The following is a 27,481-nucleotide window of genomic DNA, read 5'->3' on the forward strand; positions in this document are numbered from 1 at the left end:
CTTTCATCATTTTGGCATTGACTTATTCTTTATTTAACCCCCCCCCCCCCCCCCCCCCCCCCGCTCATCTTTATTGTAAACCATTTTTTATATTATATTTATACATTAGTCTTGTCCACTCTCTTGTTACATTTCCGCTTTCTCTCTCATTATACGAAAGATGGTTAAATCTATCTCGCTGATGCCAGATATAAACAAACATCAAATGGTCGAACACCATACTCAATTCTACACAAGACTGCATCAGCCCCCATCTCACCTCAGTCATAGAGCATAATCATTACAGAGTGCCTACATCATCATAATCACCAGCATCATCACATATATTTCACAAAATAAGAAAATGAAAAGAACAGAATTAAGCAGTATTAACTAATTTATTAACATCTATGAACTCATTTATCAACATATTTTGTTTCTATAAAGATCTTTTTAAATCCAACATGACATCAACAAAAGGATGACAAAAGGATGGGGGAGGGGGGGGGGGGGTGCTGTCTCTTGAATTTAAATTTTTCAGTTGAAAAAGTTTACTGTAGATTTTGAGAAAAAAAAAATCAATAATATCAACATGCTATTTTATTATGTAAAGCACAGGTATATACTGAGTTTTATGAGTACTTTATCTTACATTGGACATTATTGTTGTTTTTAATACTACCTGTATTATCATTATTATTACTGCTATTATCATGATCATTGTCATTATTCTTACTATTTGTAATATTGTTATTATTATTAATGTTATTAATTATATTAATACAGTATTACTCTCGAACTACATTATTTTATCCCCCCCCCTTCAATTTACTATCCAGTTCAGCATCCCTAATATATTTGTCAGAACTTGACTTAAGATTAAATATAAAAAAACTATGTTTCATGTACACGCATTTAAAAGAACAAATGATTACTTTCATGATCCTCGATATATCTTCTTCTTCTTCTTCTGGTAATCTTCAAAAGGCGTTGTAGCCTATCACGAAGATGAATTAATACTAAAGATTACAAGTGGTGTGAGGAAGATAAATTGTTTCTAAGTGGGATAAGGAGAGTAGATGCCTCAGAAGTAGTCCCTGGCAGTTCTCTGGACTGTCAGCATGCACTATATTTGCTGGAAGTAAGTTCCATTAACTTTGGGACAGAGTGTTGGGCAAATACAAACTTGTCTATGTCTTGGCTTGGCTTGGTGCAACTGGAGGGTCATGTCATGGTACTTCCTGCTCGTGATTTGTTAAAGCCCGTCTGTACTAGTTTGGTCTGGGGGATTAGACCACCCTGCAAGGTCACTTACAGGTGGTTATCTCATCAAATCAGCTCTCAATTAATATAAGAAAAAGAGGATCATGGGGGCCCAACAGGCACCGATTAGGCATTGTTTGCTATATAGAGGGCGCAAGTAGCTATAAGTAGTGCAGTGGGAAAATTTTCAAGGGAGAGCGGAGAGACCATCGACTATCTTGTGCACCATTCCCAGTCTTCTTGCAGAGTGCCTTGTAGTTGTAGATATAGTAGGCAACTAAAGGTGCTGATCATCTCAGTCAAACTGCTGGTTCACTTGTGGTCCCCATTGTGAAGTAGCGTCCTGGACATCTGAGATGTTGTAGGGATCCCAGACACAGGAACAGTTCTCAAGATGAGGGTGGACTAGGGACTTGTACAAAAGAAGCCTGGGTATCAAACCTTCTGCAAGGGACAACCTGCATAATAAAAACAAAAAGAGAGGAGAAATCAAATAAGATTAAAACTGCTGCATTACATTGGATTTTCAAAAATAGATCTAGACCCTAGTACCTTCCCACTTTGTTTAGGTCTTGCATTTTAATTTTATTAAAAAATGATAAACTTATGTCTATCTGATAGGGCCTTTTCTGAAAAGAAGAGTAAAGGTTTAGATGTATTTCCAATTATTTTAAAAGTAATTTCCAATTTATTTTAAGTTATTATTTGCTAGACTTTTGTGAGCAAAAGTTTGTGAGATATAATGTAATATTTAGGAAAAAATGCCTTTGAGTACGTCTTTTAATATGCTAAGAGAATAAACTGTATCAACACCATAGTTTGTCACCTAAATAAAAAGCTAGAGAATAAATGAGAATTACAAGATATAATGCAACACAAGATGACAGTTCCCCAAATCTTTGTATATAGTCCAAGTCGAGTGCGGTGTTCGCATGGGCTTAGGTTATACAGCCTGAATATTTTCGAACTTCATACAAACATACCTTGCCAGAGTTCAACTTAGGTGTCCTGTTCTTGATTAGATCTACACCATAGCATTTGATGATCAGGTCCTGGTGCTCTTTGTTGCACTTCTGTCATCATTATCTGCTTCTTTGTTCCATAGGATCTACAATTTAAAGAAAACATAAACTTAGTAAGGTTCCTGCTAATATCAAATGCATGCATTAGTTATCAGTTTATAACTTTGTTCGTGTCCTTTAATAAAGAAAGAAATATCCATATCATATGTAGGGTTGGATCCAGAATTCTCACCAACATAAAACTAAAAGGGGTGGCATAAAATCCTGAAAATAAACTAATTATTTCAAACAAGGCACAATGACATGAGTAAGAGCAAAATCAGGGAAAGAGGGGGGGGGGGGAGACACCTTTTTTCTTTTGTTTTTGTTGTTGATGGTAGATCTAGCCTAGTAGTAGATCTAGATCTACATTCAAACTAAGCTGAATCTGGACCTGGATCACAATAATGACACATGTGCACGACTAGTCTAGTCTAGACCTAGTGGAGCAAAAACGAGACTAGACCCATGGCTTTGGAATTCTTTGCTATGGCATAACACAAGCTATAGATCTAGATCTAATTGCCTATTTTTAGTATTATTAGTAGGTGGCTCTAGACCTAGATCTAGACCCGTCCCTAGACCTATGCCACATCTGAAAAAGGGGGGCACAGAATGATTGTGCACCCCCCCCCCCCCTCTCCATAACTTCCACATCATTTATTTAATCCACCTACACCAGGCATTTATTTAGTCTTTCTTTATTAGAATGCATTAGGCCTAGAATCTAGCCCTAGATCTAGGCCTATACTAGATGCGGGGTTAAATGCTGTTTATATTTAAGATCTAGACCTAGATCTATCATCTAGGCCTAGCCCTAGGCTCTGCTTAGGCTTTGCTTAGCCCGAATGTTTCTGTCTCTTTCGTTCGTTAGCCTCTGATTTGGGTAGGGTCGGCTGAAGAGAGGAGCCGACCCTACCCAAATCAAGGGCTAACGAACAAAAGAGACAGAAAATTCAGGCCAGACTATGCTATGAATACTAGCCTAGCCCTAGGCTTTACAGTAACAGTTAACACACTGTAATTAAGTTATAGCCGCGCCAGCTCAGGAAACGCAGTCGCTTCTTGGTGGAGTGTTACAGCCGGCTAGAACCGGCGGATTGAAGATCATAAACCGCTCGACGAGATCTCATCGGCTTGGACTAGCAATGAGCCATTTGCGCAGTCTCCAACAGGTCCACATCTACGACCGATTACTATCGGAAATCAAGCTATGAACTGAACTTAAAATTATGAGATGTGCTCTAATGAAATAACCTACGGTAAAATCCTGATTATTCTGAAAATACTACCGTCGATGACTTAAATTAGAGTTCATTCAATCAGTTAATATTCTTTGGTCAGAAGAAAGAAAAGAGGATGGGGTAGGGGGTTAACCGGGTAATACGTTGTGACAATGCGGAGAGCCGCTCACTGCAATGACGAACACATCACAATCATTTCAGAGACCTTCACACAAAATGGATCTTTACTTACTTTTCTTGATATCATAGGGTATCACTTCGATGCCAATGGTCGCCTGAAGATTTTCTGCTTCACTGAGATGTACTTGACAAACTTCTATTATAATAGAAATTCACTTAAAAGAAAAATGTTTCATTGTTCGTAATTGAATAACTTGAAAGTTGCAGTTCATACAACCGCCATTTTCGTGCTCAAATCGTAGGGAATTCTGGGAATGCAAAAAATGTTTTATGCATGACCTAATACATAAAACATTTTGTCAATGGCCAATCAACAAACAGTAATTGGCGTATTTTTTACGTCATTGCTCATGAATATTCATTGACCCTCCAAAACCGTCGTTCAAATCGGACAAAACCCCCATAATGCAACCAATGCAAAACCTATGAAATGTCAAAGGTCACGATTTTAGTTGGCTCTCTAGTCCTCCTACGGAGGACATACGTGTATGATCGAATCTCTTTGATCATCATGATGACTCCCTCCCTCATCATCCGATTACTTTTAGCGCAGGAACGCAAACTCGATGCATATCGGGGATTTGGGGATCGTCCCTTCACTTATGTGCGGGATTCCGCATGAGTGATTGGACAAATTCCTATCACATGACACACATCCACTCATCAAACATGGCGACACCGAGAGAGGCTGGGTAAGTCAGCAGAGTGTCTACCGGCGCCCAGAAAAGTGTGTTTGGAAGCAATTTTTCTCCCATTTGCTTGAATATTGGAATATATGCATGACACAATGACGGGTTGGGTTCCAACAAAGGAGGCAAAATATGCTGTTGGTGAGTATAGTGTCCATATTTCGTACGTTTTAACAATTTGACAGCTTATTTTTTTTATAGCCTGGACTCGGTCTGCAGTGGAGTCGGTATTTCAGCGAACAAGGCAGGGTCATTGTTCCTTCGGAGCAGCAGAGAGAGCCTGGCCTCTCGCCTGGCTCTGGCGCTGCCCTTGTCGGCCTCCCTCGGTGGATGGCCGGATGAGCGGAGTAGAACTTTTTACTGTAGTGGTGTTACTTGTTACTTGTAGAGATAATCCCGATGGCAGCTATCATACAGCTAAACTGTAGTGGTGTAGACTGTCTAGAGTCTATAACTCTTTATTTTTGTTTTGATGATATCAATGCGTATTATTTGTACCCTCAATCTTGTCATTTTTTGTCTGTAACTTTAGGCCTATAACATAAACTTTACAATACATTGCGAAAGAAATGTGACCCAACCCTCTCTTCTGTTTGAATCGTTTTCAGAAGTAGGCTCTGTCTTGGTAAAGACAAAGTTACAAATACAAGCACTGTACCTACGCGATATCTATCCAGTCCAGATAGATATGATCATTTACCAAATAGGGTCTAGATCTAGGCCTATATCAATTACTAATTAGTAGGTGGTTTCCCGGCAGAATTTGTATCATCATGTAGAGTCTATTACTAGTAAAAACATATATTCTTTCACATCATCACATGATTGGTATAATAAGAGCTTCCAGTTTTTGAGAGGGGGGCGTTTCCAAAACTGGTCTTTACCTTTAAGTAACTTGAAATCACAAGTGTGCATTGTGTAAAGATTTCAGAGCTCAAGGGTTTTTTTAACAAAATATATGTTGTAAGATTTGATGCCTATTTTAGTAGACTAGATCTAGATCTAGATCTAAAAACTTCTAAAATAAATACTCTAGTGGTGTAGACTGTTATTTTTCTGTTAACATCTTGAGGTGTTCTATGCAATGTATGCATTATTAAGTAAGAAAAGGTAGTAGATAATAGATCTAGACCTATTTACAAGCAAAAAGCCATAATAAGTAAATGTGATCAGGCTGTTTCTGTCTTTTGTTTACGGTTTATTTATTCCACATTCACTTGTCACTCATTCAGACGTACTGTTCAGTGTAGATGTTTCTAGGGTTTTCATATTTCCTTTGATAATGTCAAAGCAATGTTGATACTTTTGATAGAAACTGGCTTGCCCTTTTTCATTTATTCTTCAAACAAGCAGATGATGTACATGTAGACTTAGTCTACATGTATTTTCAAATTTTTCAAGAAAAAAAAAACTTCATCAACTGATATTGCACGAACCCCCAAAACATTAACAATTAACATTCAATTTGACATGACATACATGTACATGTACTGTAGTACATGTACTTAGTGGGAAATGCACCATTTTTCTTTTATGGGGACTAATCAAATCACACAAAAAATATTTGCTGTGAAGGTTTTTCATTCATTTGCACAGTAGTTGAGGCTATACCGTACAAGATGTTCCTTCTGTTGTAATATTTATAATGAGAAGTTTCAATACATTTTCCAAATTATCTACATGTAGACTAGGTCTATTAAAAAAAAAAAAATATTATTATTATTATTTTTTTTTTTTTTTTTTTGTGGGGGGGGGGGGGGGGAATGGTGATTTTTTGCAATATACTGTACATACTAAATGTACAGTGTACATATTCTATACACAAATTCTTATTTTCAGGTTGTACAGTGTACATGTACATGTATGTGCCCTTAAAATGCCTTTCTGACAAACAGTATCACTGTTTCAGTGATTTGAATGAAATGGCATTGCAGTTATTTGTTGTGTATGATTTTGGGTATGTTTATGCTCAACTTTTTCTGGCCAGAATCAGGCATCTGTTACACGTTTAGTTCAAAACACGGTTGCGTCCTTTCTCACTTTTGTAGAATCACTGAAAAGGGGCAATCACGATCGCCGATCTTAAACTCACAAAAAGATGCGTTTACAATTTGTAAACGCGTTTAAATGGGGTCAACGCACTGACCTCTAGTGGGTCTACGTAGCATGCGCAGTGCAGGTTTGCGAATCCAGCTGCAAGGGTTAAGGCCACCCGGCGAGAATTGCCTGGAGGAGCCAGAGAAGTGAGCAAAAACAGTACACCGTGGAACTGCGATAACGATGAGCGTTTACGTTTTAAATCGCTCATTCGGCCTTCAAAATTGAGCTTAAACGCACCCTTTGAAATGTCAAATGGTATGGAAGGATACGTTTCATAAAATGGGATAGTCTGTGAGGGGTTGAAAACTTGAAATCCCTCAGGTTTATAAACATCCCACCTGGCCTGGCAAGCCTTGGGCATGTCTTTCTTGGCTACTTAGTGCTTCTACAGCACTCATGGAATTAAGAACAGGAACCATTCATTAGTCTATAACTCAGTTCAGTAGGTGTGACAAATGGGGAATATCCGCCTGAGTGTGGACAGGCAGGCCTAGCCACAGTAGAATAGTCTTGGTTGGGAGGGGGAATTACCAGTCTCGATCTTTAAAGGAAAACCCACACCTGCCGTACTAATTGGCAGTAATTAAATGGAATTATTATTTTTGTGAAAACTCATGGCTATACAGTAACCGTGTGATGAATACATGATATTGTTCATAGAAGCAATTTCCAAGAAGTGAGTTTTTCTGTTTCATGTTATACTATTAGAGCTCTTACATGTACATGCTAGTAAGATATTCATGTAAACCGTTACGGTGAATTCCATGTGTACAATTTACGTATCTTCCCTTGCCTCAGCCCTCATTCCCACCTGGTGCCTGGGGCCCCCCCAAATTGTAACCAAAACTAATTCAACATGTTTATGATGTAATAATTTAGGCCTAACCCAAAGTTATTTTGTTCATGCATTCATGATGTCTCTTGAGGCATGAGGAGGCAAACACAATATGTTTTACGTTGTACACAATAGATCCACATGTATGTGCATTAGAAGCAAACTTGATGTGTAAATTTAGTGATATAAAAAAATATATCTTTTTATTTTGTGTGGGGAGGGGGGGGGGGGGGCTCAACAATCTGGAATTTTATTGACATTTTTAAAGAGAATGCTGTACTAGAAATGTCCCTTTAAATTAAATCTTCTTGTACCTAAACAATTTGGGTGGTCATACTAGTCATCTTGTGCCAAGTTATTAATAGCAACCTATCAAATACATCCAGGTTCTCAGGTTACTTTTGCTGTTGTTGGTACTGTTTTTGTTTACCTTCTGTTGCCATGGCTACACAAATCTCTTAGTTGATAATCTTTATACAATCTGTAGGTGATGCTCATGGCTCCTTGTACATGTAAGCAATTTGCAAGGACAGGTTTATAGACATCATGCGCAAGTGTGTGATTTAAACAAGAAGAAGAAATAGATTAAAGATACATAATGTGTTGAACTCCAAATGAATTTGCATGTTGGGAAATTCATTGGTGGTTTGGAGCTCTTTCTTTATACTTCATTGAGAAAAATCTTCTTTTTTGAGTGTTTTACATGTTGTGGCTTATTTTAAACATGAAAGAGTCTTTCCTTTATTAATTCATTGCTAGTTTGCTACATGTAAATAATTTTATTTAATGCCTCACAAAATCCCAAGGAAAAATTCCTGGAAGAGTTTATTCAGAAACATATATTTTGAAAACTAAGGATTTCCTGAATGAGGAATCTTTTAAACTGTATTCTCTGTGTTACATGCAGTCCATTTACACTATGTATAGCCTACATGTAGATTATCTTGAGATTTTGCAAGGCTTTTTCGTCCCAATACAAATGCTGTCCAACGTAATTTGCCCTTGCATCAAGATTTAGTAGAGGATTGATTCATTGTACATTGAAGATTCCTAGAATTTGTTTGGATTTGTAAATAGGAATACAATAAATACATAATGTACATACTACATGTACATGTACATTGTAGAATATTACAGGCTTTATAATGTAATATAATTTGGTGCAATGTGGTTTTTGAGAGCAGGAAGCACTTTTTTCCTGCTTGGACCTTTCCCTGTCTGGTCTGGTGTGTGCTAAACTGCAGAGGAAGTCAATGAAACGTGGAGGAAAATGCATACCTAAATAATTGCAGGATATTTTATACCAAACTGCATATACTGACGCTGGATTAAAGGGGAACTTCAACCCCTGAATATATATGGACTGATGTAGACCACAAACAAATAAGAGAAACAGATCAGAAAAGGGTTTGATATCAAATGCATTATAAAAATGTAAGTAAATCTCTGTGTATAAGGCACACTTTTTTGCCGCCGAAAAAAATTGAAAGTCGGGGGTGCGTCTTATACTACAAAAAACCACTCAGAAACTAGAACAACACTCAAATTTGTCTGTCATCTTGGTTTGAAAGTAATCTTTCTAATAGATCTCAATATGTAGTTTCAGGGAATAATTTTCCTGGTATCGCATCGCAATTTGCTATGCATTTTTGCAAGACTGCTATACAAAATATCTTCTGTGTAGCAGTTTTCTTCCATAGAAATGTACAGAATTTCATTTGAAATATTTATCCATCAGCTGAAATTGCTAATCAAAAAATTTGAGGAAAATTATTCCCTGAGTTTATAATAATAATTCCTCCAATTTTGCTTTGGCGTACCACAGAGTTTTATCCTAGGCATTCTACTGTTTTTAATTTACATTAATGATCTTACACATTCTTCTAAAAACGACATTGTTACTTTTATTTGTGACAAATTCACAAGCACAAATCGGTGCCTTCAACTGCACCTCGATGTTAAATGAAAGTCCTTTCTCGCGTGTGTTTCCGTTTCGGCAACAACAACAACAACAACAACAAAATAGGGTGCGCCTTATACACAGAGATTTACGGTAATAAGAAAAACATGCAAAGATCAATATCTGCTTGAGAGTGTTCATCCTTGGATAGGAGTTGCCCTTTGATTTTCAATTTTCAAAAATACAAAAAAAAAAAAATCATTTATTTAAAGGTAAAGACAGTTTTGGAAACGCCCCCTCCCCCCCTCTCAAAAAATGAAATGGAAGCTCTTATTACCAATCATGTTAAAGAATACGTTTTGACTGATACATGATGATACAAATTTTGTTGGGAAACCACTTACTAATTCATACTGTATATTTAGTAAATTATTATATCTATCCGGATTGGATAGATTATAGTCTCATCATTCAGACCCTCTGTTGCTCATTACAGCTACAGTATTGCTCGAAATAAAGGGTTTTGCCTGCAAGCTAGTGTAGAGCCTAGAGGAGTGTTAAAACTATAGAAGTGTGATGAAGATTATGAGCTAACACCCTCTTGTTTTGAGGTGATAATACAATACATGTACGTGCATGCTATGGATGGTATGTGCAATTGTATTACACAAGCCAGTATGTGATGTGGGTTGTTTGAGTGTACATGTTCATGTACATGCATGCACGCATTGAAATAGAATACTGTGATGATGGTATCAAACTTGTGAAGTTCAGATGAATCTCTTGACATGCAATGTCTCATGTTACACTTATCTATACAAGTACGGTATGTACATGTATAGTCATGAAGATTTTGAATTCACTTGGCCTTCATTTTCATGTACATGTACATGTATGTACATTCTGTGTTGTATCAACAATTAGTTTTTTTTTAGAGCAAACCGTTTAGCCCTTTACCTATTTTTGGTATATTGTACATGTACATGTAGCAATTGTCATGCAGCCAATCTGTGTAAATGTGAATAACGGTATTTATGGTGAAGCCACACTGCCTATTTATTGATAGTGGTTAAAAAAATGTTTCATGAATGGTGAAAAAGAGATCTTTGTTTGAAATACATTCTGCATGTATCGACCTCTACTCACAGGTTATAAATTGCTTTTGTAATTAACTTGTGGGCTATATTGTACATGTACATATGAATACTTTAAATGCATTCTTGTCCATTTTGGGACCATGTACAGGGCCATCGTTCTCTCATACATGTACACATGTGCACATGGTTAGCTGAGCGGCCATTTCAGATGACCCATAGGCCTATACATGTGTAGTTCATGTAGATGAACCTTGATGATTTGTGTGTGTGTTTCAGAATGAGTCATGAAAAGACAAAGTGCCATTCAATCTTGTGATTGCTTTCACCCTTTATAGTTTACTCACCAGATCACTCTGTCTCTATCTACATTGTATAGGATGATTGATAGACAAGACACTTCTTTCTAAAGGCTTATCAATAGTGTTGGCCCTACATAGTGATACTACAGTATGTCCTTTATTCTTCTTTCAGTGTAAGTGCTGATGAAGATAAACGCACTGATATTATGTTGTACATACAGTATGTATGTACAGTATGTACATGTAGCATGTACATGTATAGGAACTGATACTTCAGATGATCACTAATTCTTAAGTGTTTTTCTCCTTCTATGCTGTACATTTACATTGGAGAAGTGTACATGTACTGTACATGTTTTGAATGTAGACCTACACTGTCAATCAAGTACATGTACGTACAGTAGTTACGTACAGTATAGGCATCAATAGGCAACTGTGTTTGTAAAGTAAAACTGCTAAAAGTCCTGGTACCCCATTTGCCTGTCAAAGTTTGTATAGTATGGCTACTGTTGTCATAAGATGGAGATAATTCAGAATGTCAGTACAGACAAGATAATCTTATCTTTTCCAGGGTAGATGCCTGGAATGGTTACTCTAATGTGTTATGTAACTTGTGTGGACCTCTTTAGGCCCGTCTTCACTATCTCGAGACTGCCAAATATCCAGCTATTTGAACTATCCCGATCGCAAACTATCCAGCTATTTGCGTCTTCATTAGACCGAAGTAGCAAATTAGCTGGATAGTTGGTCGGGATAATATCCCAAGATATCTCGGTCTAGTTTGCAAAATATCCCACTATTTCCCAACTAGCGGGATAGTTTGCGACCGTCTTCATAAGACCGAAGTACGGAGTCAAATATCCCGATCCCATCATGCACAACGATTTCCGGTTTTTCTCGCACAGTATGCGATCTATACCGCTCAGCGCCGGGCTAGTACAACTAGTAAACACGGAAAACCGCAAACTAGACCGAGATATCTTGGGATATTTTCCCGACCAACTATCCAGCTAATTTGCTACTTCGTTCTAATGAAGACGCAAATTGGGTGGATAGTTTGCGATCGGGATAATTCAAATAGCTGGATATTTGGCAATCTCGAGATAGTGCAGACACGCCTTTTGTGACTATTTATGGATAAGTTGTAAAGTACTGCGTGTAATCAGCTGATGGAGCATAATTTCTAAGGTCATTTTATGTAATGTACATGTACATGTTACATGTATGCAGAAAGGGAAAAATTTCATGAATTTGATAAGTACTACATGTAGTACGGTATAAATGTACTTTACATTTGATAATAATAATAATATCATTATGGTGGAGTATGTACAGTATAATGTGCCAATTCCACTTGAGTAAATGTGCTCAAGGCAAAAAAGAAAAGTAGGAACATGAAAGTACATGTATGTACATGTACATGTACATGTATGTACACAATAGTAAGATGTAAGTTAGAAAATACAAGTGGATCTATTGGAAAGCAATTTTGAAAAAAAAAAGAGTTTTGAGAGCATTTTTAAAACAATCTACCTTTAAAGCCCTATGGGCAGCTCCCTTTGGCATTTTGTGAATTTTCAAGTTGGTAAATGTATGCATAACACATACCAAGATTAAAAACTGATTTTAGATTAGATATGAAATTCAAGCCACACTTCTTGTTGCTACATCAGGCTTACCTCAGACAATATTAATACTGTTAATACCATTATTGGTAAACTACAGTATATGTAGTACAAACAGTGTACATGTAAGCACATTCTCTGAGATGTACGTGTTCTTATTTTATTATTTCCATTTTGCAGCCATCTACAATTTTCTTGGATCTGGCCCCCAGGAGCTATTATTGAGTGTTGGTGATACAGTGCAGATTGTTGAAGAAAGTGCAGGTGAGAAAGAAAACTATTATTTTCATATGTTTAGTTATCATTTAAATAATGATTACAGCTTTCAAAGTAATGTGGCAATATGAAGAGATGTATGAACCACAGTACAAGTCTACTTGAAGTGGACTGTACTCCGAATCTAGACAGTTGATAGATTAAATTGAATGGATTGAATACAAATTCAAGTTATTAATTGTGTGTTTTTTATTGGAAGATATTTTTTATAACAAATTTTTGAGATGAATTTGGAAGGCAATATATCATAGACAAATTATATACCGTATACAACAAAATGTATGTAGACTTTTGTTCACAGGGTATGAAAAAATACAGTGTTGATACATGTTGATATCCTCTTCATTCCACAGTTGATTCTCAACTTTGCTTTTCAACCAGTCATGTTTTAATGGTCCCCCAAATTTCTTCTTAATTGGAAAGGATGCTGAAAGCTGTCCAAGCCTAGAATATACATCATAACAAAGTTTAAAAACAAAACATAAACAAAATAAATAGATATATGTATTTAAAAAAAAAAAATATCTGTAAGATTTCAATGTACTGTAAGTGGAGAAGCTATTCTAGCTATCTGAGATTCTGAGTCAAGACAATAAGATATGCAGTGTGCCAAGGAGGAAACTATTTTCATAATACATTTTCATTTCCGATGCATGAAAACTCAATACCTATCTTCCATACAACAGGGAAGGATGTGGGAAAGAAAGTTGTGTTTCTCTCTTCATTATCAATGAATTCAAAATATCAGCGATCTCAGTACCTTCTTGTAGCAAGAATTATCCTCTTCCTGTTTACTTATATTTGGAAAACAGCTGTTTTGAACATTATTGTATTCATCATTTAAATTTACTTATTATTTGAAAATGTATTAGAATTCAGATGTGACTTAGGGTGCCTTTTATGCTTGATTTTGAAGGTAGAATGAGCGATCTGAAACGCTCATCGTAAACACTCATCGTAATCGCAGTTCCACAGTGTACTGTTTATGCTCACTTCTTTGGCTCCTCCAGGCAAATCTGGCTGGGTGGCCTTGCAGCTGGTTTCGCAAACCTGCACTGCGCATGGTACGTAGACCCACTAGAGGTCAGTGCGTTGACCCCATTTAAACGGGTTTACAAATGATTGTGCGTTTATGCTTCCCAGAATCGCTGATTTTGCAGCATCGCCGATCATAAACGCACCTTTTTATGAGTTTACAATCGGCGATCGTGATCGCCGTTTTTCGGTGATTCTACGAAAATGAGAAAGGACGCAACTGTGTTTTGAACTAAACGCGTAACAGATGCCTGATTCTGGCCAGAAAAAGTTGAGCATAAACATACCCTTACATGTGTAGATCCTGTAGAAAGTACATGTGAAGGGAGGAAGACGGAGAGAGAGAAAGAGAGAGAGGGAGAGAAAGAGAGAGACAGATGGCTAATTTTAATATGATTTTGGTTTTACATATTTTATTCCTACATTTTCTTGAACAGGATGGTACAGAGGAAGTAATACAAGGAACAGACAGTTGAAGGTAAGAATCTTCGTAATCCCGTTTTTCTCTACTTTTAATTTTATGCATTTTATGTAGGAAGTCGGTTGAAAGTAATTTAACCTCAGAATAACATTGCCAATATTTCAAAATTTGCTGACCATATTTCTTTGGTCTACAATATTTAACACTGAAAGATGCAAAAGAGGAATACATGTAAAATCAAAACAATCTTGTTAAATTGTCATATTGACTTCAACAAAGTTAATTTGGGAAAGATAGTCTCAGCCTTAGATGCTCCATGTAGGCATTCACACACTTAATGAGGTGACAAGGAAAGCACCACTCTCAACTTCCAAACAAAACTCAAAGTGGAATGCTTTGATGAGAATTAAATCAGAGATTTTCAAATCTACCAGCACATCATTTTCACATTTGTGCCGACAGTTGTCTAGTTTATAATGGTTTCCACATGGTCTTCAAACAGAGGTCTTGACAGGCTCAGCAATCAAGGGGCTCGCTTCTCAACATACTTGGCCCCAATGTTTATACAGATAGTTACCATCTGCAGGAGAACCAAATTTGGCTGTCATTATCGTTTTGGGAGTCGTTAAAGGCTCTCTTTCAGACTTGATGCAGCATTAGACTTGGCAAGACATGATAAAACGTTATAGGCAGGAAGAGTGAAATATATCCCAACTCCCCCAAAAGTTAAAAAATGAAGTACCGTATTGTGCTTTCATTCTTGAGTAACTTAAATCACAAAAAAACATCAAATTTACAGCCCTGGTATGAATAATTGTGTTGTTTACAGTACATGTAATTTTCAGAGCTTTCCTCTCTAACCATAATCAGAAAAATGAATTTAATGCAGGCCTATGTGTTTGTGAAGATCTCTTACAACATTTTTGCAGTTATTGGTGGACAAACAGTCATAAAATTACAGAATGAATGTAAAATATCTGTACTCAAATGGACTGCAAACAAAGTATGTAAATGTACTTTTCCTCTCTAAATGATTGAGGAGCAAACAGAAGTATGCCTTGTTCCCACACCCATCAACTTTGCCCCCATTTATACTTAGGCCAAACTTAGGTCAACCTTGTGAACTTTATGAAAATAGCCACCATAGTGATAGGGTCTTGTGTTCAGGCCATTTCAGAAGGCAACTATCCAAACACACTTGCCCATTTTCCAGTTCTAAGCAAACTAAAACATACTCAAAAGGCAAGGGCATGAAAATAGAGTTTACATTCTGATCAGCACAGATTTTGGAAATGTATTCCTAAGAATTTTGAGATTTGGCAGCCAAATAGGCTACAGTTTGTTAACAAAAAGCTAGATTTTAAGTCTCCTTGATCTAAACTCAAGAATTCCATCTAATCTGAGCCGTAGGGTTAGCTCTGTCACAGCATCCATGTATTAGTAGGGACTGAGCTCTGAAATGGAATGTTGAACCCAAGTCGTTCGCAAACATAAAGAATACTGTTTTCATAATTCATTATTCTTATTGGGAAGCTCTCAAAACTTTCACTGTAAAACTAAATTTTTGCGGACATGAAATGTTTGCGAGTAGTGAAGATTAGTGAAATCATACATGATCCATAACTTACACAACACTGAATTTTTGTGATTTAAGTGAAAGGTTGTTGTCGTGAAAATTGGTGGCTACAATTCGTGATAGTTTTTGATTTTACAGTACTGTGGTCAGATTTCTGGAAGTTTGGTTGATAGAACAAAAAACTAAGCTTCTTTGAAGTGTTTTTCTCCTTGTTCAGGTTCATTTATAAGAAACAATTCACATTTGTATCTGGTTTGTTTAAAACCAACAAACAACGGTGGGTGCATGACCTACATGTATGAAGGTGAGGTTCCATTCGATAAGTTGAAAAGTAGCAAGAGCTGAGAGATATCATCCATCTGTTTTTTTAAAACTTTTTAGAGTTTTTGGCTAAAATGATTTTAAAAATGTAGACTGAACATGAAAACAAAATTGTTAAGATTAAGAAGAAGAAATGAATTCAAACTTCAAAGACATGAAATGCACATTACATTTCAGATTTGGGCTTACTGTACAGTAAAAATAGCATTGTCAGTATGATAAATTTGACATGATGGCAGTAGGCTGTTTGGAATGTAATTGAAACACATAGTGGCTTTCTATTAATCTTTCTCCTACGCCTCATTAATAGAACCATTAGCCTCACCGAACGCCATCTGTCCCTTGTCTGGGTTGGTCTCGAATAGGTCGTTATGTGCTGATGATATTATGCTTTTAGGCCAAACTATAATGGTGAAAACAATACGTCATGTTTTTGGACTCATTAGATTTCCATGTGCATTTTCCCCCACCTCCCTTCGCTCCCCCCTCCTGCTCCCCCCCCCCTCCTGCTCCACTCCCCCCTCCCGCTCCACTCTCCCCCTCCCCTGGTGATAAAAAGTGCTCTCCTTTTTTTTAGAGGAGTTCTTTAAAGCCCCACTGTCCTATTTGTACCTACTTGCTCCCTCTATATAGAAAATTTCCCCAATCGGTGCCTGTTGGTCCCACATGATCCTCTATTTCTTATGATATTTGAGAGCTGAGCTGAGATAGCCACCTGTCAGTGACCTCGCTGTGTGGTCTAATCCCTCCTAGCCAAACTACTACTGACGGTCTTTAAAAAGGAAAGATTTCCTTGTTGATAGTGCTTTTTGTTTACTTATTTTGTTTTTTTATTTGTTGTTGTAGCTACATGTATTTTGTTTTGTTTTGAGATACTGTAGCTCATTTTTCCTTATTTTGTTTGTATGCTTTTTCCACTCAATTTTAAATAAGTGTGATAGAGTCTGTTACTGTCTAGTGTCTCTATGCAAGTCTTATGCTCAGAAGATGAGAAAAGAGCATGTATGCATTTGTACATGTACCTGGGCCCTGTTTCGTAAAACATGTTATCATTAACAAGTTGCAATAACTGGTATCTGATTGGCTGAGAGCAAATTTGTCATAGAAATTTAGCTTTAGTTATTGATAAGAAGTTTTATGAAACAGGACCCTGCTGTTTACTTTTAACCAGAATGCTAAACCAGACAACATTTTGTTAGCAATTTAGTTAATATTCAATGACACATGATTCACCACTTAATTTGATCTCTACATAATACAGTGTGAGTCAAAAAAAAGTTTACACCTAGAAAATTGCTAATTATTAAAAAAATCATCTATAAACAGTCAATTATTATACATCTTATGAAAGAGTGTTTCATCCCAAATCATTTGGTATCATTTTTGTGTGGTATGTGTTCACGCTTGGATAAACAGGAGGCATTGTTTGGGAGAATGCAAAATTCAACTTGCGCCAAAGTTGCTTATGTGATGTTTGAATAAAACAATTGGGATTTGGGTATTAATTCGGTTTTTGCAGATCCAAATAACATCCCTAACAAAATTAATCATGCCACACATATCAAATATAGAATATCAAATATCAATGAACATTTGTGCGCGTGTGTGATTTTGTGTGTGACTTTGCTTCTGCAAAAATATGCAATGCATTTCATTTGATACTTTCAATTCATTCTCTCACTCTGCTATTAAATCCCAACATAAAACATGCTGTAGGCATCACTTTGGCGCAAGTCGATTTTTGCACTCTCACAAACAATGCCTCCTGTTTATCCAAGCATGAATTCATTCATACCACATAAAAATGATATCAAATGATTTGGAATAAAACACTCTTTCATACGATGTATAATAATTTACTGTTCATACAGATTTTAAAAATAATTAGCAATTTTCTTGGTGTAAACTTTATTTTGACCCCCACGGTATACTGTTACATGTTAGCACTCTTTTCCAAGTATTAATCAAGTGCTAATAAATAATATAAAGATGAAGCGGAGATTACAAGTGTAGTTTAAGTGTAATGGTCCGGGGATGTTACACTTTGAGCTGATATTTTGAAGATTGATGTACAGGTATGTTCTAAAGTGTTACTGAAAGAGGAACAAAGCTCAAAATAAAATCATCAACTTTTGACCCAAGAGGTAACCACTTCAAAAAGGAATGATTGCCACTCCAAAATATGAAGAGACATCTTAGTATTGATATATAAGCCTACATATTAGCTTATTGACCTACATGTATATGTAGTGTCTACAATTATAAGTGGTCATATCCATTGAAATATTGAGAGCAATTAAGTGCACGATTTACAGTCATAACCATCTTATTTTCCCCCCTGATAAAATTACATGTATGTTTTATCAAGGAAGATTGGTTAGAGGCAATGGAATGTATCTTTTAACATGATTTATATTTTCTAAACTTCATAACTGTTTTGTCTTTCTCTATTTAACAGGGCATCTTTCCCAAAGGCTATGTATATATCAAGGAAGCTTTTGTGGAAACCATCGGGTAAGTTACATACATGTACAGTGTACATGTACATACATGAATGATAATGCAAGAAATGTTGTACATTACCCCCCTCCCACACACACACACACACTTTAATGCATTTGGGAATGAAAATACAAGATATCCACAATGAGTCATAAATGTACATTCCTTGCATTCTGAAGCTGTTACCTCAGAATTTTAGTTTAGCAACTGAAAGAATGATAATTTTTCAGAAACATGGGATGTTTCATATTTATGCAAATACAACTTCCCACATACATGTACATGTATAGAGGATGTGTTTGCGTCTGGCCTGTTCAGTAATGCACTCCACTAAAATTTGACATTGATATTGTAGAGCTACACTTGAATACGCTTCATGGGTTTTTATTACATTTACATGTAGGCAAACTCTTTCCTGAGATAAGAATTTATGGAAGGTAAAAGGTCACAGACTATTTTACTTGGATAACCAGCATGATTTTGAAGCCTAGTATTCTGACAGCACACAACCAAAACAAGCATTATTGTCCTGCGGGTCTGACCTGCGATCTCTAATATATTCACACAGGCAATTTACTTTCAAGTCGTTTGCAACAACAACAGAAAAGTAAAGGGTAAAATGTGCCATGCCTGGATGCTTGTGCATTGATCAGGGCATAATCACTGCATTAACTTGGAATACCCTGTTCATATTGAAGTTTGAAGATTTATGGCTTAATCACTGTAATTATGTCAGCAAACACAGTTCAGGCTACAGTGGCCTGTATAATTCTGTACTGCTGTATTTAACTACTGTACATGTTTGGCAAACTCTGTTCATACAAAGCTCTGAAGGCTTTTTGAAACTCACTCCAAAATGCTCGTTGTTTGATTATAAACTTCTAGTTGTGGAGAAACTAAACCTGTAAGTTTGGGCTTTGAACGAATCGGAAGATCGGAGTGACACCCTCGCACCTTTGATCTGTATCAGCAAAAATTATCGGCATAAAGTATCGTTTAAATGATAATGGAAAAAAATGCGTACCTACATAAATCCAAGATGGCGGCTCGCATGTTTTGCCTCTTATCTTGGACTTCTATCAATTTGAAAGTCATGAAAACTCAAAAGGCACTGAATTATCAACAAACCTGGTCTACAACAACTCCAAATGACGAAGTAACCCCAGCTACATGTATGCATGTTTTTTTTAGTATTTGAACTTGAACGTTTTCGGCTAAAAAAAAAAAAAAAAAAAAATCTACCGGTTTTTCAGCGATCAGAATTTATTATCCGATTTCACCTGATCAGACAACTACCAGCCCCCGATCCAATGATCGGTTACAGGGTTAGAAATAACTAGGTAGGAAGTAATGCTAAGTAATCAACCTACAGTATAATGTTATTGTTTTTTTGGCACCATTAATAGGGCTTAAAATGTAGGATGTGGCTATTGTGGATTTTTAGAGTTGTTTTGCTGGTGTTTTGGTATTGCTATCTCCTTGTGGGGAAGTTGGAAACGCACCATTGGTTTTAAACAGGACTCTTGACTTTTAAAGGTAATATCTAGTTTTGGTGAGGGCAGAATCCGATACAACATCCTGTGATCTATCTAACAATCTCTATATTTATGAATTCATCCATGATTTTTTTTAAATTGTTTAATAGTGCAGCCGTAATGAAAATTGACCTTCTTGTTTTATCACATACAGTGTACACATAGCAATGTTCTACATAAACATTTTATGTGCAAATATATGTGGGAGTTGTGCTTTTTCTGTGAATATAATTAATATGTAGTAGGATCTACTACTGTAATTGATATGACAGATCTAACTTTAAATGATATAACAATGTCATCATTTTTGTTTACCCCACATGTACTCCTACACAAATATTTTTGAAGTGGTCGGGTCTAAATGACTTTGTTGTGATGATTGTGCAGATGGCCTTAATTTTTTTTTTCTTTCAGGAAAGGCAATGACGTGTATGCCATTATATGTAATCTTTCCCCCATGAAAAGACTAAATCAGATTACTAGTAAATACCAGAGGAACTAAGTGCACATGCAGTGTACATGTATAAATATATTTTATGCAAGGATTTATGCCCCTACATTGTGAAATGTCATTGTTTTTTTTTATATATATATAGCTGTATGCCCCAGTTACATGGCTCGTTTCTATCTGTTTATGTTTGTAATATCTGTCGATATCAGAAGTGAGAGATCATAATCGTTTGCCATCATGTACATGCACTGTACTTTAATACAGTGCTGGTGCATCAATGATTTCTTTGCAGGTTTCAAAATTATCTACATAGTCACACACTCTCTCCCTACTTTTATTGTTCATATATTTCTTTCACAAAAAGGGAGGAATCAATATTAAAGAGATACTCAACAACTTATATTCATAATGTAGATGTACAGTTTGTACAATGTATAGTCAGTAACAACAGCAGGTGTCAGAAATAACAAGAGGATGAGACATGCTACATGTACTTTGCTAGCAAGCGGAGAAGCCAATATAAATGTCAGTTTTATTATTCCACCTACCAACATGACACACTCAGTGGTGTATAAATGACCTTAGAACTCAGGTCATTTCATAAATGAGACATTCTTTGGTTTCTGAGTAAACTTGTATCGAAAGTGGAATACTTTGGGTATAAATCATGCATACTATTGACTGTGTGGTCTGGGATTTTGCCTTGAGTGGGGTCCTTTGTGTTAAGCGTCATTGTCTGTGTGCATTCATACAAAGTACATTATGGTCTATAATACCCTATTCTTCAGTTTGTCATATTCATGATTGGTATGAAAATCTTTCATTTAAAAGCCTCTGAGGAATATTTTAAGTCACAGTTAATAGTATGCATGATTCAGTTAAAGGTAAAGACCAGTTATGGTCATGCGATTGCATTGTGAAAGAAACGTTGTGGAATCGATCAGAAAAGGTTGATCATCTAGCATCTAGCATCTGCAAGGTTCTGGAATCATCAAAATGATAAGAAATTTGGCCCATTCTTCGTAAAGTTACAAGCACTATACACAGAAAGATGTATATGGGATTACCCTATATCTCTCACAGACCATGAGAGAAACAAATTTACCAAATATATGAATTAGTAGGCGGTTTCCCGGCAAATTTTTTATCATCATGTATTAGTCAAAACATATTCTTTCACATGATTGGTAATGAGAGCTTCCATTTCATTTTTTGAAATTGGGGCATTTCCAATACTGGTCTTTACCTTTAATTGTTCTTTATGATTCAGATTATTGTTCTTTCAGTGAGCATTCTAACATATTGTCTCCAGTGCTTTTTGTGGTTTTAAAGTGTGGTACATGTAGGTGTACATGTAGGTATGGATAATGAACATGTACAGTGTGTAGGTGTACAATCATGTTGTAAGTCTGCGGTAAATTCCAAAACTATGTGATAACAAGAGGTTACACAATAGCTGCAATCTACGATATTTCAAAATGGTGTTTGGGATGTGTAGATGGGCCTATTGATATTAACAGTGATCCATTGACCTGTTGCAAAGCCCAAGCATATATTTATTCAGTACATTTATTTCATTCATCACTTTTTAGTGTTTGCAGTAATTTCCAAAGAGATGCTTACATGTATTTAAATATGTACATGTATGTTAAGCTGATAAAAAGATTCGGAACTACATGTACTTGCAATCAATTGGATCTTTGTGAAGTTGTCAACATAAATTGTACTTTAACCCACATGTTTACATTGTTAAATATACCTACTACATTCACAGAAATACAATTTATGTCAATAGAAGCTACATATAGACATATATTTAGGATTCATCACTCATTGAATATCATTTTGGGAGTGACTACCGCTTTATTGCCATTAATAGCTTCTGGGGCATAACTTTTTTTCCTTTATTTTTGTGTTCAAAGTAGAAGTACCCGATCAAAGGGCTGCATGTACAGTACATGTACGTACTGAAATTATTGCAGAAGTAATGAAAGCTCTCTGATGTTGCTATTATTTTTAGAAATGTTCATATTGTTCCAGTTAAGGACGGTCATTTGGGTATTATAGGTACTTGTGCTGGTGGGGTATCTTGCTTATAAATGACATTCATTTATCCGGGTACGATATATTCTCATGTTGAAGTTGATGGGTACTTTTCTTTGATAGGGCCAACTAGGGATGTACATTTATCAACATGTAGACATACAGTACATGCATGCCCCTGTACTGTATGTGAAAGACAGATCACTGACCCGATTAATAGTACTACCCTGTACATGTACATGCGCACAAGTATTCAAAAAGTACATGTTCATGTTCATTTTAATTTGAGTAACTTTCCCCTCGTCCAAACAAAATACCACCTGAATGATAAGCAGAACAATGTACAGGGGGCTTACAGTGTACCTACATGTACATGTAGGTACACTGTAGTTCAAGCTATCACATTTCCTGTACAATAGGCTTAATATTATTGAAGTATAGCATGAAGGAGATCTGATTTTATTCTACCCTTTAATTTTTCACAAATACTTTGCATTGAACTTTGTCATCTGACTGTCAAGTACCATCGTTTCAATGTCAACACCACCTTGTTTTGTTTTGTTTTGTTTGTGACAGTGAAACGCACCATGAGAAGGTGACACCTAAAGAGATTCCCATCGTACAAGAACTGACAGCAGTCCTGAGAGAATGGAGCATACTATGGAAACAGCTCTTTCTGGTAAGTCCCTCGCACTAAAAACATACTTGGTCACCTCACTATAAATAAAGGCCACTTGTCTATTGGTCACCTACATGTACTGTATATTGTCCCCTCCGGGATATCAAATGTGTTGTTGAACCCAGCTAGAAAGACCACCTGTCCACAGTGGCCATGTTCTGTTTCTTGTGAGATGAGTGACCCCAGTAGACAGGTTTGACTGCAATACACTCTAATATTAATAATAATAATAAGAAACTCTGAAGAAAGAAAGTACATGGGGAAAGTGAGCAAAGTAGCTGTAGAAAGCTTCATAATAAGAGCTCAGAACAAGTTTGTAAAGACTTCCAAATATCAACCCAAGGGCTTTTAGTGGGGGGGGGGGGGGGGGGGGGGGGGGGTAGTGAATCACCTTTTGAAATGTGTGAACATCACAATGACATGTAATCTGAACATGATTTCCATGGGTAATGCAATGGGGTATGGAAATGAGTTGATTTTCTTTGATTATGTTTCTAATTCAAACAAACAAAAGTATAATGAAAATTGTCCCAGGAAATCTCACTTTTTCTGTATTACAAATCCCTAAACAGCTGAACCATTTTCTTTTCTCGGACTCCCTTGTGCATACTTACACAGTTCAAGGAATTCCATTCTTAGTGGAACAAAAGAGGAATCCAAAATGAATTGAACCCTCCAATTTCAATCATGCTGAAAGAAAAGGAACAATAGAAAAGTTCACTAGTTCAGCCAAAATTTTGACCATAAAAATGTGTGCTTGCATACTTTTCTGACCATAACAAGACTGTTTTGATTTTTAGTGAGGCATAGGAGAGCAATGTCCTACTTACTCACTAGAAAAGTCTTCCATCAATTAAAATTCTTTGAAATCAATTTGAAAAATTCTCTGCAGATCATGTACTGTACAATTGATTGATTTCGAATTATTTTTAATTTTGGACCAAACTAAAATCTTCATGCATGTTGATGTCAGTGTTGCTTGCTGACATTTTAAATTTCAGTACAGTCAGTGAACAGAAGAACTAAATATACTATGTATTGAGGAGCTATTTGAGCACTTGAGGGAATGCAGGGATAGAAAACAAAACAACATGTCTATCAAATTATTTTCAATGTAGCCTTCTCCTTGCTCTTATTGCTTGTACATGTAGCTGGATGTAGCGATAACCCGCATTGAGCAAATTGAATGAAATCATGTACTAGAGCAATACATCTTGTCTGGGGTCGAAATTGAATTATGCATTGATTGTAAAATGGAACATGGCCAAGGATAAAACACAACTCAACATTGCCCATTGGGAAGGGCTCCATATTGCTTGTGTATAAACATGGGTCATGTACATAAGTTATTTTTAAGTGAGAGTCAAGAATAGAAAGATTGTTTTTCTAGTAGAAGGGTCTCACTTCTTTTAAAAACATAAGCAAAGATAGTCTATTAAAATTAGTATATTTTCTACTGTACATGTAGGTTCTGTTTGTTATTCTATAGGATGGTGTTTTTTTAAAGACAGCGTAATACCTATTATAAGCCTACTCATTAGAATACACTGTTTAAGTTCAGTAGATAATTGAGTCTTCCATGATCAAATCTGTAATTTACATTTATGTATTAATATCAGCTTGGCTTCCGCAATACTGAAATCCTCTTTTAAACCATTTGATATACATTTCATTGGCAAATTACGGTTCCAGGCAAGCAACTCGGATCCCAGATTAATTTGATTCCTGGCGGATGTGTAGAAAAAAAATGTGCAAACTGCGTTTCAGGAGATTAACACTAGTAACTGAGAGCTCAGCTGAGGAATTAATGGATTTGGGCACCCTTTGCTCTGGCCCGCCCACCCGGCCGCCACCCATACCTTATAAAGATTTCATATGCATTCAACCAAAGATGAGTGTTATTTCATAATCCTAAAGCCCAATGCCAATGGGTCTTTCGTTTACAAGGCAACATACACAATGTGTGCATGTGTACATACATGCACAGAACATGTCCATGTATTGTAGTTTTATTAGATGAATAGGAGACCAGCGAACTCTTCAAAACTTGAAGTAAAATCCCCTTTGTGAAATTAGAAGCCATACCGAGAACAGATTTTACGCTTCAATTACAATGTACCAGTGTATTTTATCAGCTTGTCAAAGGAAATCTCTTCACAGTACTCTAAGCATGTATTGGAAAGAAAAGCCACAAGATGATTATAGAGACTAAATCCGAACTAGAGTAGAAGAAGTACTTCCTTCTCTCAATACCTGTTTCCTGTGGAAAGATGTTAAGAACATTCTTTTCTCTTGAATGCTGATGGAATTGATACAAAAATTGTGTTTTTGCCATCTTTCCCCAATTATTTGGCAGATTAAAGAGGAATAGGGATTGATAAAATACTTGAATGTCTTTTACAAAATGGTTAAAAAGGATACAATGACTCATTTATTTCCTATTCATCAAATTACTTCTATTTGTTTTTGACATGCATCGGTATTTTCTGATTCAGTTTGCCCCCCCCCCCCCCCCCCACCCACCTCAGAAAAAGTGATATGGTTTGCGCCTGACTAATATCAAGTGCAGACACATTGTTTGATGTTGTAATTTGGAACCTAATTTACATTATAAGAGCTGCATTACAGTCACAATTAAATTTCGTAAACTGTCTGTAGTCACACTTACAACGTACATACACTGTAAAGTCTACATGCACAATGGCTCAAGAGAATTGGTTATGAAGCTACAGTATGTTTACATTACAATGTGCATTTCCCAATTGAACACTATGAGCTGCTCAAATACATGTAATGTACATTACTAGTGCAATATTCAAGATGTTTTCATTTGAGTATTCACATGATATTTTGTGTCCATGCTTTAATACAGAAGCGGGATGTGGAGAAGTACGACCTGGTCCACAAGATGTTGTACGAGCTGATCGACTGCCGACGTCAGATCATGTCCGGAACTCTACCGGTAGATGAGATCAAAGAGATGAAACAGCATGTCACATCCAAGATAGATTTCACTAACAGGTCAGTTATCAATGCTCATACCCCAGTCACACGGAGACCAACTTTAGTTGACCCAAGACCAAACAACCAATTGCACACTACCCTCAATGGTCAAATTCAGTCAGCTTGGAGTTGGTCTTGAGTGGGTATAGCGGTGTGACTGAGGTATGAAATAGAGGGTCGTTCAGAAATGATGCGATAAATCACCTATTGAAACCACCATGGCATACATGTACATGTAAATATTATCAAAAGCAATGTTGTAGGGGCAAAATTGTAACTGTGATCAACATTGACCCCTATACATACCCTCTCATCTTAACATAAAGAAATATGAAGCAAACTACATGTACATGTAGATGCTAATCTAATTTTAGTTATCGTGCGACAGCTTTATTGCCTTACATGTATGTAAAAGACACATTTAATCATTCAGAGTACTTGCCTTCTCTCTCTCTCTCTCTCTCACACCACTTTTTGTTTACTTTTTGATTGGGAGTGCCAAAAATCCATTTCAACATTAAGGGAAATTGTTCTTTTGCACATGATACTTTAACAAAAAGGATTTGAAACTTGTTTGATAGGATGTTAGAAGTAGGAAGGAAGATGGGCGGATAAAGGGAAGTAACCTCTTGAAAATGCACACGATTACCTGATTAAAAATGTATAAAGTTACCCAGAAATTTAATGCTGTCTTACATGTGTATGAGCAGGTACAATGTAGGTAAATAAGAAGTAGGTTTATTTTTATGCCTCCGTTACGAAGTAGCCGGAGGCATTATGTTTTCGGGTTGTCCGTCCGTCCGTCTGTACGTACGTCTGTACGTACGTACGTCTGTACGTACGTACGTCCCGTTCTCGTGATCGCGTTATCTGAAGAACCGATTGATGGATTCCTGCCAAACTTTGGTCATGTATGTATCTTGCAGAGCCGATGAACTGATTAGATTTTGGGGTTACGATGTCAAAGGTCAAAGGTCACAGGGCTCATTATGTATGCAAAAACAGCTCGTGATCGCGTTATCTGAAGAACCGATTGATGGATTCCTGCCAAACTTTGGTCATGTATGTATCTTGCAGAGTCAAAGAACTGATTAGATTTTGGGGTCATGAGGTTAAAGGTCAAAGGTCACAGGGCTCATTATGTATGCAAAAACAGCTCGTGATCGCGTTATCTCAAGAACCGAGTAATGGATTGCTGCCAAACTTAGGTCATGTATGTTACTTGCAGAACCGATGAAGTGATTAGATTTTGGGGTCACGAGGTCAAAGGTCAAAGGCTACAGCGCACATTATGTATGCAAAAACAGCTCGTGATTGCGTTATCTCAAGAACCGAGTGATGGATTGCTGCTAAACTTAGGTCATGTA

General features: G+C 36.5%; 1 protein-coding gene and 1 long non-coding RNA gene across 9 annotated transcripts in view; one reads left to right on the forward strand and one right to left on the reverse strand.

Annotated features, from left to right (window-relative positions):
• Positions 1-1,389: 1,389 nt before the first annotated feature.
• Positions 1,390-3,920, reverse strand: LOC115924255. The gene is made up of 3 exons (XR_004064237.1): positions 3,780-3,920; positions 2,226-2,350; positions 1,390-1,700 (listed from the first exon to the last, which is right to left on the reverse strand). It is a non-coding gene; the product is annotated as an uncharacterized LOC115924255 (long non-coding RNA).
• Positions 3,921-4,375: 455 nt separating this feature from the next.
• The window catches only part of LOC580398 (dedicator of cytokinesis protein 1), an 83,251-nt gene continuing 60,145 nt past the window's right edge, over positions 4,376-27,481 (forward strand). For 5 of the 8 annotated variants that reach the window (XM_030986321.1, XM_030986319.1, XM_030986323.1 and 2 more), the window contains exons 1-6: positions 4,377-4,557; positions 12,453-12,536; positions 14,021-14,061; positions 18,360-18,415; positions 23,009-23,111; positions 25,984-26,132. In XM_030986321.1, coding sequence (XP_030842181.1) covers positions 4,503-4,557; positions 12,453-12,536; positions 14,021-14,061; positions 18,360-18,415; positions 23,009-23,111; positions 25,984-26,132 — 488 coding nt within the window. In that variant the 5' untranslated portion in view covers positions 4,377-4,502. Of the gene's footprint in view, positions 4,558-12,452; positions 12,537-14,020; positions 14,062-18,359; positions 18,416-23,008; positions 23,112-25,983; positions 26,133-27,481 lie in introns of all 8 variants that reach the window. The other 3 variants (XM_030986317.1, XM_030986318.1, XM_030986325.1) reach the window with 1 other exon arrangement.

The sequence above is a fragment of the Strongylocentrotus purpuratus genome, unplaced genomic scaffold (genome assembly GCF_000002235.5).
Source record: "Strongylocentrotus purpuratus isolate Spur 01 unplaced genomic scaffold, Spur_5.0 spur5_scaffold_15, whole genome shotgun sequence".
NCBI classification, from domain to species: Eukaryota; Metazoa; Echinodermata; class Echinoidea; order Camarodonta; family Strongylocentrotidae; genus Strongylocentrotus; species Strongylocentrotus purpuratus.